Raw genomic sequence first — 12,387 nt, 5'->3', positions numbered from 1 at the left:
GGGCTCAGGCAGGAACAGCCGAGGCACCTTCGCAGCAGCGTCCGGCAGATGGCGCAGTGGAGACGCATGAAAAACGCCACTTTCAACACGTGAAAGGCAAGGTTCAGTAGCCTAGCTAGCTACATATAAATAACAACAGGCTGTTTTATTACATTTGTGTTTTATTAAGTATCAAAATTATACATAATCCATCCTTTTAAAGTCCATTCAGTGCAAATGTTTCCAGTAACACAAGCTTTAAAGGCATTAGGAGAAAAATAAACACATAAATCAACGATCCCTCTGCGGTGTGGCACGATCTGGCTTGTTCCCCACTCTTAAGAGCTTTTTAAGGTTTTCAGTTAGCTATCTGAATCAGGCTAGATGAGAAAATGCACAAAAACGTGCAGAAGTTGCGAGCCTCAGAGCCGACTTTGGGAGCCGGTGGACTAATACATACTGCTTATAAATATTCCAAACAATTCTTAAGGATTAAAAAATAAATACAAACAAATAAAATCACAACATCTGGTATTACACTGAGTAACAAGCACTTCAAAACATTAGGCACTTTATATTTTTGAGGTGCTCTGTGGAAACAGTCCTTATGTGTGTAAACCGTAATTCCCAGAGTTAAAAAGAGTTCAGGGCTAAAATTCAAGAAGCTTCTCAGAGAAGGAGTGCTGATGCAGGATCTGTTTTCATCAGTATTTAGTGTAAATAGGAGAGGAATCTGATCTTAGATCAACAGTCATACTCTGAAAGGTTTCAGGAGCTCAAAATAGGAAGAATCGCAGTGTGTGGGTGAATGACTTCTTAAAACATATGCATGATGCTGTTAGGAATGAAGGTGCTCTTTCTGGTCACATCGTCTTGGTGTGCTTAGTGTGAAAAATATCCACTGTAGTCTCGTGGCACTCTCTCAAATCATAATCACAGTAGCCAATAGAGAAGCGGCCCTGTGGATGAACAATGTGTAGGGTTAAGACTTTAATCACTTAGGTCCATTTAGTACATTTAGTACATTTAAAGTACCTACCTTAGGTTTCTTGAAATAATCGAGCCCCCTGCCAATCTTGATGATCCAACCATTATCAAATCTGAGTGAACACACATTTTTTGGTAAGCTTTGGGACACTTGATATTCTCATCAAATAAACTATTATTATTTATTGTTCACATGGTGATTATTACCTTATCTCCCTGTCGTGAATAGTGGACGAATGCGCAATGTCCAGACAAACATTCTGACTCTGCAAGGACTGCTGGATTTCTGCTAGGGCACTGGCCTGCTGAGAGGCGCTATCCTAGAGTCAAAAAGGGAATTAAAATTTTCGCACAGTCTTTCTGTAGTGTGCAACACATTCTTTATTATGTCAGATGTTGATCCTGTGCTCAAGCAAAACACTTACTTCATCTTGGGAGGTCAGGAGATGAATCTTCTTAACATTACATTTGGCTTTCAGCAGCATCTCACAGAAACGCAGGAAGTTGTACAGCTGATAAAATAAATAAATAAAACATTTTAGGAAACTAGCAATGCTCCTGACACCAGGAGGATAAGTTCTTAACGCATGTCTCTTCCAATACATGCAAAGACAGCCACACCTCTTTTTAAGGGGTCATAGTGCATGTCCTGCAACTTACCTGGTGCACGTGGCGTATGTAAGGATCCTCAACCCAGACCTCAGTAAGCCCTTCTCTGATATATGGCTTGAAAAGGTTCTCATAGCTGAAGCCAGTGGCATTGTCTGCAATTTTTATCTGTTCATGGTATTTTCCCTCTGAACAAAGAGAATAACATAAAAATGTCAATAGTGCAAGAAATGTAAGCACACAAGCATGTCCATTTAAGTGCAATGGAGGGCACAGAACAAAATATCACAAGGCCCTATAATAACAGCTTCTCCCCCCCATCAGTTCATATTTACCTTCTTTCACTTTGTTCAGGTGCATTTTTATCTGCTCAGCTCGATCCATGTAACCTTTAATCTTCTCTCTGTAGTGGACTTTTTTGGAGTCATCCTTCACCGCTGGGGAAAGACAAGTCATTGCAAGTAATAAGCATCTCATGTCTGTATGGACCAAACTGTCATTGTTATTTGTTCCAACCAAGATCGTGGATTTATCTGCAGTGTCTTTGAACCCCTTTTAATCAGTGAATTCAGATACTTTAAGGCAGGCATTGCTGACATAGACATTTAATTGCACACACAGCTTATACAGTACTGTGTCAAAGGCAGAGACTACCCTTCACTTATTTTTTAGTTAAAACAGCCTTAAAGCTTGTTATAAAAAACTAAAGTTTTAAAACTAGGATTTATAAAATTATTAAAATCATGGAATTAAACTTCCACCTTTAACCCATCCATACACTGCACACATACACATACATTTCACCCAGCGAGCAAAGAAGGTGAAGGGCCTTGCTTAATGGCCCAACAGTGGAAGCTTAATGAACCTGGGTATTGAACCCACAACCTTGCCATCAATAACCCAGCGCTTTAACCATTAACCAAGTGTTTCTGTCCGTTCTTTCACCGTGAGAACATTAACAAATCAAACTGCTAAAGCTGCTGCTGTTCCCAGAAAAATGAACTGACCACACCAGATTCCAGACCTCAACATCACTGAATATGTTTTACATTACATATGGTGAGAAGCAGAAAGTATGGCCAGGTTGTGAGACTGAACTTTGGAGGTGTGTAAAAATCTAAATTCGGACCTTGAAATTGCAGAGACTTTCCTAAAAATGGAAGCATTTGCTATTATATTTATATGTTGAGACTTCTCTGTCATTTAATACCTTATTAAACATTTAGAAAGGAAATGAAACAAATGAAGTGTAGTGTCTGACTCCAGCACAGTGCTATACAATTTCAACCGAAAAGCTTAGAAAGCCATGCCTGATGCCAAACATTGACTAGAGGGGTACAAAGCCCCCAGCATTGGGCTGCTTCCAAAAAAGCTGAATGAATGAATTTCCTGGCCGCTCCATGATCTGTAGACCATGGCACTGCAAGGCTACAAGACCGGGCGATGGCTGTATTTTGGATGCAGCCTAAAAGAGCCATTCGTGATCTCCTTGTGATCGGCCTTAGTTTCAGAAGAACGGATGAATGTCCTACTACTGTCTGAACAGATCCTGTTCGGTTACCTTTCAGCACATCCATCAGTAACTGGATGCCCTCCTGGTAGCACACAAGAGATTCCTGAAAGCGTGAACTCTGATCAAGCTCCACGGCTCTCCTGAGGACAGAGATGGCTGAGGTTTCCATACCGGGGAGGCAGTTCAGGGCCATGGCTGTGTGTGTTTACGTGTTTACAGACCAGCCAGGCAGAAAAACAGCTTTAGAGCCACACGGTAGTCACGGTCCTTATAACCCTGCTATTAGATAGCTGACATCCAAATAACCATCAGGTTTCTGTAGTCCGGTCACATGTTCAGTGCACTTTCTCTCGTTTGAAACAGCACTAGCTCAGTAAAGTGAGTAAAGAGTACCCGCCTTAGCTTATGTATTGAAAACGACGCTAAGTAACGTTCATATGGTGTTTCCACTAAAATGTCCGTCTGGGAAGTAAACAGAGATGCGTCTACCTCAAATTTAACAGTGACATTACTGCGTATAAAATTACTGTGAGGTCTGTTATCAACACTATTTTATGTGTAAATATAGAACAGAACCGAGAGATCGATATATGACATTTACAAAGGTTACAAATAATAGGAACCAATAACAGGAACCAATAGTACTCGCCGGATACTCCAATGCTTTTTATTCCGGAGTACATTCCGTCCCTTGGAGGCGTGCTAACACCCACTAGCGTGATTCAGGGACGTAAAGATTTTAAAAGTAATTCGGGAATAAAAGGTGTTTTCGAGAAATACTCCTGTCGACTCGGATATTCGTGTTAGTTAGTAACACGAACAGAGCCCACGCGAGGCGCATTGTTTGGGATTTAGCTTCGCTTGGCTTGGCTTGACTTAGCCTAGCTCAGCTCCTGGTAGCTGTCTGGTTGATAACCTTGGATTCCGTGTTGTGATGTGAGTCTCTGACATGGCAGGTCTGTGTCGAATCCTACACCTATCAGCCCCAGTTTGGGTTAAGGTAGGCATGGGACTATTCTTGTTATTAGCTATATTGCATGGGCTGCACAGTTGTGTGGTGTAACATTTTTATCATATCACTCAGCTCTGCGTCAAGGCGTTTTTTTTTACTGACTTTTCTATTGCAGACTCTCCCCGAAGCAGTCACATCATGGCCATTGCACATGGTTTGTCGCAGCAAGTTTACAAAATATCACATTCCCCCAGAGGTATGTAAATGGTCTAAAAGCATGTGCATGTGGCATTTCTAAACTTTACAGATCTAAATCTGAAGGCAAAGACAATTAGTGATGCATAATATGTCCAAAATATGTAGACAGTATTCTGAGTTTCACTACTTGACACGCAGATCTGGCGTGATGGTGCCCCATCACATACTACTGGGATGAATTGGAGTGACCTTGTGATCCAGAACTGACCATTAAGTAATTCATAATGGCCTTACTAATTTACGGAGCTGGTGACCTCCCACGTAAATAAAACGTTGTGGCTTAATAAGGCATAAATTAGGCATTAATTATTTCCGCTGCATAGTCCAGGACAAGGCTTAATCCCTGTTACATATTTTCCCTCCATTTTATACAAGAAATCATGGTGGAGGTAACTGTATTGATGTAATTTTCATTTATAAATAATAATACATGTAAAACGGACAAATCATCAACCTCCTCAAATCGTGAGGTCTTTGTGCCTTTTGTGTTAATTTTTTACTTTTTTTTGCTTAGCTCAACATATCTCCCTCTGCAATGTAGGTATTTGAAGAGCGATCAAAAGAGTATGAGAAGTATGGTGGTGATCCAGAGCAACCACATAAGCTACACATAGTTACCCGTGTCAGGAGCACAAAGCGAAAACCTTACTGGGAAAAGAAGGTGGTGAAGAGTTTGGGATTAATGAAGGTGAGCTCCTTATTATACATCACTATGTATAGGACACTACCTAATTGTAGCATCTCATTATCTGTCTTGATTTTTTGCTGTTTGGCAGGCACACGAGCCCAGAATACATAAGAATACACCATCAGTGAATAACCAACTGAAAATCATTAAGCATCTTGTCAAGTGAGTTTTGTTTTGCTGTGTGTTTTAAAGCAGTAGTGCTTACCCCTCCTGTAATCAAGCATCCAGATTAGTAGGGTTATTTTCCAATTATGGGGGACGCAATCTGTAAGACACTGCAGGACTGGGAGCAAAGAGCACTACTCCTCATCTAACACAAGAATCCATAATATTCATAAGCCTTCAGAATCTTTCAGAATATAAAGTACATTCATTTCTTTTACAGTTACAATTTCTATTCAATTTCTATATCTCCAGGTGACTCAAACATCCATCTATGACCCTCTGCTAATTATATTTGTCTGTTTCTAGAATTGAACCCTTGAAGCTTCCTTATGGACTTCCTTCAGAGGAAGAGATGGCAGACTCCTATCTAAACAGCAGAGGGGAGCTGGTGGTGAGACGTCTTCAAACACCTGTGGAACAGAAACCCGTCGAGTCATAGCCCTTCCCCCATATGATCATTTATTGCTATGTGCAGTGTTTATTAAATATTTCAATAAGTCAAAGTGAATCAGATCGTTTTTTTTTTTTTAGATTGAATGAATAAATTACAATGGAAGTCCGTTGCCACCACAAAATCTTCACTTTTTTCTATCATACCAAGTGAATGCTCTGTTCGTGCTCTCTTGTGCTTCACCTCACAATGTCATCTTGAAGTAATGTCTTTGCCAATTGATGATAATGAAACGACCCAAGATGATGTCCACCTTGCAAGCTCATCAGAACTCCAAATTCTACCAGTAAGGGTGTGACAGACTTCGCTACAAAAACTCTAATATCCATCTCTACTGGTTTAACTTCTGCCACCCACGCTCTCTCACCTCAACCACCACATCTTCAAACTTACAGTTCTTGATAAGCTCCATCAACTTTACTTTCAAATGGTCTTTAAAATAAACTGTCTGTTTGCTCTCTGAGTACAAGCTAGATCCAGCTGTAGCATAGTTACTACAATGCAATGTGGAACCTATAGTTCATTGGCCTACATGTGCCATAAAAAATAAAACTTTTTATTTTTGTTTCATTTTTGAAGTAGAAAACAGTCTTACATAAGTTTTAGAGTAGTAAAATGTAGAATCCGGGACTGCCTGGGCTAGAATATATTAATTTCTTTATGGTTCTAAATGCAGTAATCTGAATAAAATGCCGTAGCCCATCATTGCTTAAACGTCTTGTTCTGGAGTTCAGTAAATAATGGTTTGAATTAAGTCAAATCTAAACATCCAATGGAAATATTTTTAAGCATTTAACTGCCCATAGCATGATTCCAAATTGTTCATCCCTAAATAGTCCTGGTGCCAACATGATGACCTTTGTTAGACCTGTAATTATATTGACCTGCACACCAATTAGACTTGTCTCAGAATTGGAAAAGCTTCCCTACTGTCTCATTCAGAGTGACAAAGTTGTACAAAAAAAGAAGATACACACTGAACACCCACTTTTTTCCAGTTTAATAAGTAGTAAATTATATTTTGTACACACAAAACTGAAATCATCGGAACATTCCTTGGCATTTGTTAGACAATCACAAATCTCTTGAACTGAGAAACCGAGCATTCATTAGGATCAAAACAAACTACTGATGTCTAGTCTGCATTACTGAAAGACTTTAGATTTCCATCAAGTTAATAAATCAGACAATGGAGACCAAATATATAACAGATCTCAGGTTTATTAAAACACACAAAGCCTTAACTTCTGGAGAATACGGTGTCACCTTGACCTGATACACCACCAAGCTGAAATCAGCACTGCTCTTGTAAAGCAGGATGATTCAAATATGAGCCATTTGATCCAGAATGACTGACTGCAATAACATTGTTTTGCAAAAAGGTAGCAAAGTTCTGGCTGCTGAGAAATACTTCCAAACAAATAGCTCAAAGAATGGAATGCCTGACTAATCGAAACGCTTCTGCTCTGCTGGAAGCAGGTTTTCATTCTGCCAGTCAAAATTAAATTTATTGCTCGACAGTGCTTGTCAAAACCATTGAGACTTCCACTACCTATTATTTCCTAATGAATTCAGTATACATAAAATGTATACAAAAGAACATTCCATCCAGATAGTACTTAATTAGTGTATCAAAGGAAAGTGATCATAAACAAATATTAAATATCAAATAACAACAGAAAAAGACAAACGGCAACCCGTCTGTTCTACAAGACTTAGTACTCTGTGTAGGAAGCCCTGAGAAAAAAGGAGATGTCCGTCTTCTCTAATCATCATCAGATTCGGAGTCTGAGTCATATCCTTTCCCTCTGATTGTTTTTTTCTCCACCTTGGTAAACTTTGATCCTGGTTTCTGTACAATAGCAGGTCGCTCCAAAAGATTCCCACTAGAAGTGCATAGGAAAAAAGAATAGTTGTGATATTTGCCACAATGTCTATGTATGCATCAGTGACAACATAAAAATCTGTATGGGGTGTAACGGTACGCGTTTATACCAAACTGTCACAGTACAGACATGGTACAGTGCATCCAATCATATGAAAAAGCAGTCGGTATTAGGCTAGGTTCCCTGCCCTGCACCTTTTAGGAGATTTCCTGCTTTAACACACCCCCTACTCTGAAAGGGAAACTGATTGGTTGAATCAGGTGTGCTGGGAGCAGGGAAAGCACAAACATGTGTAGGGTAGGGTGTCTCCAGGACGAGGGTTAAAAAACCCCAACTGGCTAGGGGTGAAGCATCCACAGGTTTGGATGAAGATGGATTAAAGTAATGCACAAGAAGGAATAAACCAAGTTTCACAAGCACAAGTTTTACCCGGGGAAACCTTACACTACAAGCCATTAGCAAGCATTAAGAATCTCTCTTTTAATATATTTAGCCACTCACTGTTTAATAAAAGATCAACATCAAATATTTAACAGAAAAATGACTGAATATCTATATTATGCTTAGGTTGTGGGTAAACAGAATTACTACAGTCGGTATATTTATCAGGACAGATAACACAAGTTAGCAGCACACCATGCTAAGCTAACCTCAAGCTGACGGGCGCCTGACTGTGGTGGGTGCTAATTAGCTTTGTGGGAAACATTTCCAGAGAACTACGACAGCAACTGTGAGGGAGCAGTGGATCGGACAAGAGGGTCTGCATAGTTTGACAACTGTAGGGTGTGTGCGCAGAAACGAACTGAACATGCTAACATTAACACACTACATTCTATAGCAACTGCCTCAGGGGAGACTATGCAACGGTAAGATGACACAACTGCCTGTTCAAAATAAATGACATGAAACCTAGATTAGCCTTAGTTCCCCACTGTACTGAACTCCTGTACCAAACCATCATGTTCAAATCCGGGTGCGAACCATGTGACTTTTGTGTACCATTACACCCCTGATAAAATGTTGATTTGAGGAAAAAGAGGCATATCTACCTATAGTTAATGATGTCTGAACAGCCCAGTCTCCACTCCAGCATTTCAGTGGAGAACTCATCTGTGTTACCTAGATCAGCGAAGCCCACAACATAGTCCTTCGTTTTCCCGTCTTTCACCAGTGCCAGTGTGGGGATGACTTTAATCCTAAGCCTCTCAGATAGGAACGGAGCCTTCTCCACATTCAGCTTGATGAACTTTGTCTCCAGATGTTTCTTTGCCAGGACATTCAAGTGTTTGTCTACAATTTTGCATCTTTAATGAAGAGATGTAAAGAGGTCAACGAAATCCGAAACAACACAAAATGTACACTTCAACAGATTCTCTCCAAAGCATTTAATATGTATTCTCCTATGTAAAGCTACAGATTGACTCTCACTATGCATCAACATGAAAAAGCAATGCAGCAAGAATTTGTAAACAAAATAAACAAAAGAAAAAACATAATGCAGTCAGGAAGTTAAGTTCTGAGTTACAATGGTGCCAAAAATCAGTGTTACTGGTTCCTTTTGCAAATGTGTTTAACATACAAAAAAATAGGTACACTTCGACAAAAGACAAAATGCTTTTACATAGAAACATCACAGAGTGCCAAATTCACAGGCCAGCCGCAAAAGAAAGTCCCATTAAAATAAAATACTGTATTATTACAAAAGTGTAAACCAGGGTTCTTCAAATTCAGTCCTGTAGAACATCTAAAGAACCTAAATCATACAAACCTGAAAGTGGAGTCCCTGTAGAAATGGCAAACAACATTCTTGCTGTCTTTGACCTCACTAAAGAAGTCTTTCTCGCTTGGGATTTCTCTGTATTCACCATGACCTTTAGATAGCCACTCCTAATGGAAAAACAAACATCAGCAAAGCATACTTTACAGCAATTAGCTAGCCTGCTAATCTGGGTTGTATATAATTCACTTAAATAACTTCAGATATGTATTGACGATGGTCTACACAAAGTACATGCGCAACTGTCTGTAGAAAGGACAGAATATCTACAAGTACTGTGCCCACCTGCTTCTGTTTCTGTGCTTTCTTGAGGGCCTCCAGCCGCCTCTCCTTGAGACGCTCCAGTTCGTCCTCATCCATTCGCTCTAGCTTATCCAGCTCAGCATCCAGCTGCTCCTCAACAAGCCGTGCTGAGTGCAGCATCTGGTGCTCCAGCGCCTTAGCTACAATCTCCATTGACTGGCTGGCCATTCCGTCTAACTCTCTTGCTCTTTCTCGCTCTCTGAGTGATGCAAAAGACACACTGTTAAGTTACACAAAGCTTTAGTTGGACAAGCAGTTTACACAAAAAGACCCATCAAGAACATTAAATAGAGCAGTTCTATAAGGTACAGACTCGCAATAAAGAAAAAACGCATGTACACCACTGCTCATGTGGATTTTCAATTCATATGAAGTCTAGCCTGAGTGGTGCAGCCTGGGTCCCCTGGCCAGTGTGTTAGCCAGTTCAGATTATGATCAAGAGCCAGACAACAAAATTACCATATGATAGTCAAGAATTGGGTCACTTCATTATTAGTTTAGGAAATCTAGGGCAAAACTAATATTACAATTGGAACATGTGTCCAGGTTCGAGCTGGTTGTTGTACCAAGCCCTTACAGTATCAAGGTAGAAAAACCTTTAAAACAATCTTTAATATAACAATCCGTCCCCTGTTTCAAAAGGAAGTTTAATAGTTAAACTTATGGATCAATTCATTAAATCGAAGGGACGATTTAAAAGTCTGGAAATATCATTTCTTTACTTTGATACTTTAGCAGCTCCGTATTTTTCTGCTATAATACAGTCAGACCTCAACCAGTCGCACGGTATTAGGCGTGTCCATGGAAACCAACCCTCTACAATACGGGATGACATGTGCTAATACACCTTAGCTGTTCACTTTTTCATAACTCGTTTATTAAACAACGCCCCAGGATGTATAGATATCCTGTGTGTAGTCAGCAACATGTCACATATCACTAGCAGAAATTAAGAGAGTCACAGCTGTGATGAAAGACACAGGGAGTCGCCTAGCCAGCTACCGCAACCCAGCTAGATAGCTATAACAATGCACGCGACGCTAACACGTTCGCTAGCACTAGCTCTTCATCAGCTCTCTCCGTGGCTGTACGGCTTGGACCAAGGCAGAGCGACGGCTAGCTAGCTAACGCCGCTAAAAACACGGTGAATTAACCTAGTTTAGACTGCCTCAGCTAACCAAGCAAGCTATGACAACTAGAAAGAAGCAACCGTAACGTTACCGGCGCACTGCTAGACCCCGTTAGCCATGTTAGCTAGCTATAGCTAGCGAGGTTAGCTAGCTTCCATGATAGTTCAGATAAAAAAAGACAGCCAAACAATTGACGTCCCAAATTCATAAACTGACACGTGCGCGTACGAGTAAGAAAGGGCAACGATTATGTCAACAGGACATCACAGATATCCGAGAAAGTGTTAATAAACTGTAGCTGAGCTGCGATCGCTGTTTTAACTTACCGGCGCGGCTTTCAGTGAGGCGGGACCGTGACGCACACTCTGTCTCTCTGCTGCTGCTGCTGCGCAGGTCAGACCATCAGCCCGCTGCTCCTGAACTGGGCGGAGATTCTGAGGATGGTCTTTCGGATCCGATCAGGTCAGAAAGAGCAAGTGTCCTGATACTGATGATAGAATTATCACCAACGATGTTTATTATTAACATTTTCATTATGCATATTTCACAGATTTACACACCAGTCCGATAGGGGTAGGGTCTTGGATCTTAAACCAGCAGGCACACCACCCAGCACGTCCTAAAGCAGCCGGCACACCACCATGCACATCTTGCAGCAGCCGGCACACCCACTGGCACATCTTAGAGCAGCCGGCACACCCACTGGCACATCTTAGAGCAGCCGGCACAACAACTGGCACATCTTACAGCCACACAATTAGCCCACCTTCTGGCACATTTTACAGCAAATTGTTTTTTTTTATAATTTGATTTATGTGCTGCTCAGCTCTGTGATTGATTAACTATAAAATTAATCTTAACAGAGTGAGAGTTTTGGACTGGGGCTTCATTTACGGCTTATTTTGAATGTAATGTTTAAAAATAATAGTTAAGTCTTTAAATAATTTGTATTGTTTTTAATGCATTGCCACTAAAGTTAATTAAATCTAATCTTTATCTCAAAACATTCCAGTCCATAATGCATCTTGCTGGACCATTCATACACAGGGAACACTGTATTCTTAATAAACTACCAATGTGTGTTCTGAATGTGCCGGGTGGTGTGCTGGACACTTTAAAATATGCCAGATGTTGCATAAGAGTACACACTCCCCTCTCTGTTTGTCCAAATTCAAAACCAGTGCTTCCCCTTTATGTCCTCAGTGTGTAACAGGTATTGGAAGCCCCACTCACTGTCCCTGGTCATGCCACAAATTGTAGATAATAGAGAGATATTTTACTGGAAATCAAGAAAATACTAAAGGAAGAATTAAAACTTTGAGCTATTCTTTCTTGCCCTGGGTCTCCCTAGAAAATATATTATGGTTGTACATAAGAGAAAGCTGTATAATTATTTTAACACTTTGAACCAGGAGAAATATACTCCTCCACTGGATTACTTCAGTTTTAGGTTGACAAAGAATAATTCTGGAACATCTGTCTAGACTTTTTTGAAATATATCAATGTAAATATATGCTATAATGTATGCACGTCTGTTAGAGGTTTGCTATTGCAAAATTATATTAATAAGGTGTCCTAACGACCCACAAATTCAGGTCAGAATATCTAGATTTTGTCTACATCCAAACTGATGTTACAATTATGCAATATACACACCAAGTTTAAATGATCAGTGCAATATCACACAT

The 12,387-nt window shown here is 40.2% G+C and overlaps 3 protein-coding genes across 3 annotated transcripts; 1 reads left to right on the top strand and 2 right to left on the bottom strand.

Moving 5' to 3' along the window:
* Nucleotides 1–143: 143 nt before the first annotated feature.
* On the bottom strand, nucleotides 144–3,521 carry mitd1 (MIT, microtubule interacting and transport, domain containing 1). Its single transcript, XM_072685173.1, has 7 exons — nucleotides 3,137–3,521; nucleotides 1,911–2,012; nucleotides 1,627–1,763; nucleotides 1,392–1,478; nucleotides 1,174–1,286; nucleotides 1,019–1,079; nucleotides 144–938 (listed from the first exon to the last, which is right to left on the bottom strand). The coding sequence occupies exons 1-7, from the start codon at nucleotides 3,279–3,281 to the stop codon at nucleotides 843–845; spliced, it is 741 nt and encodes a 246-aa protein (XP_072541274.1). The 5' UTR covers nucleotides 3,282–3,521; the 3' UTR covers nucleotides 144–842.
* Nucleotides 3,522–3,759: 238 nt separating this feature from the next.
* On the top strand, nucleotides 3,760–5,654 carry mrpl30 (mitochondrial ribosomal protein L30). The gene is made up of 5 exons (XM_072685174.1): nucleotides 3,760–4,088; nucleotides 4,216–4,296; nucleotides 4,840–4,986; nucleotides 5,075–5,148; nucleotides 5,458–5,654. Exons 1-5 carry the CDS (start codon nucleotides 4,038–4,040, stop codon nucleotides 5,588–5,590), a joined length of 486 nt encoding a protein of 161 aa, XP_072541275.1. The 5' UTR covers nucleotides 3,760–4,037; the 3' UTR covers nucleotides 5,591–5,654.
* A 933-nt stretch (nucleotides 5,655–6,587) lies between these two features.
* txndc9 (thioredoxin domain containing 9) lies at nucleotides 6,588–11,131 on the bottom strand. Its single transcript, XM_072685172.1, has 5 exons — nucleotides 11,025–11,131; nucleotides 9,551–9,767; nucleotides 9,257–9,375; nucleotides 8,538–8,792; nucleotides 6,588–7,488 (listed from the first exon to the last, which is right to left on the bottom strand). The coding sequence occupies exons 2-5, from the start codon at nucleotides 9,734–9,736 to the stop codon at nucleotides 7,368–7,370; spliced, it is 681 nt and encodes a 226-aa protein (XP_072541273.1). The 5' UTR covers nucleotides 9,737–9,767; nucleotides 11,025–11,131; the 3' UTR covers nucleotides 6,588–7,367.
* Nucleotides 11,132–12,387: the final 1,256 nt, after the last annotated feature.

The sequence above is a fragment of the Salminus brasiliensis genome, chromosome 8 (assembly GCF_030463535.1).
Source record: "Salminus brasiliensis chromosome 8, fSalBra1.hap2, whole genome shotgun sequence".
NCBI classification, from domain to species: domain Eukaryota; kingdom Metazoa; phylum Chordata; class Actinopteri; order Characiformes; family Bryconidae; genus Salminus; species Salminus brasiliensis.
The sequence above is the reverse complement of the archived record's forward strand: the minus strand, read 5'-3'. Positions and strand labels throughout refer to the sequence as shown.

What these genes read in the sequence shown, in the direction of transcription:
- mitd1 (XM_072685173.1), bottom strand. Translation starts at nt 3,281, where the DNA reads ATGGCCCTGAACTGCCTCCCCGGTATGGAAACCTCAGCCATCTCTGTC. An exon ending in ACATACGCCACGTGCACCAG is followed by an intron (nt 1,479 to 1,626) that starts GTAAGTTGCAGG and finishes TTATTTTATCAG; the next exon opens with CTGTACAACTTCCTGCGTTT. An exon ending in ATTCACGACAGGGAGATAAG is followed by an intron (nt 1,080 to 1,173) that starts GTAATAATCACC and finishes GTGTTCACTCAG; the next exon opens with ATTTGATAATGGTTGGATCA.
- mrpl30 (XM_072685174.1), top strand. Translation starts at nt 4,038, where the DNA reads ATGGCAGGTCTGTGTCGAATCCTACACCTATCAGCCCCAGTTTGGGTT. An exon ending in CAGCCCCAGTTTGGGTTAAG is followed by an intron (nt 4,089 to 4,215) that starts GTAGGCATGGGA and finishes TTTCTATTGCAG; the next exon opens with ACTCTCCCCGAAGCAGTCAC. An exon ending in AATATCACATTCCCCCAGAG is followed by an intron (nt 4,297 to 4,839) that starts GTATGTAAATGG and finishes TCTGCAATGTAG; the next exon opens with GTATTTGAAGAGCGATCAAA.
- txndc9 (XM_072685172.1), bottom strand. Translation starts at nt 9,736, where the DNA reads ATGGCCAGCCAGTCAATGGAGATTGTAGCTAAGGCGCTGGAGCACCAG. An exon ending in TACAGGGACTCCACTTTCAG is followed by an intron (nt 8,793 to 9,256) that starts GTTTGTATGATT and finishes TCTTCATTAAAG; the next exon opens with ATGCAAAATTGTAGACAAAC. An exon ending in TCAGACATCATTAACTATAG is followed by an intron (nt 7,489 to 8,537) that starts GTAGATATGCCT and finishes ATGCACTTCTAG; the next exon opens with TGGGAATCTTTTGGAGCGAC.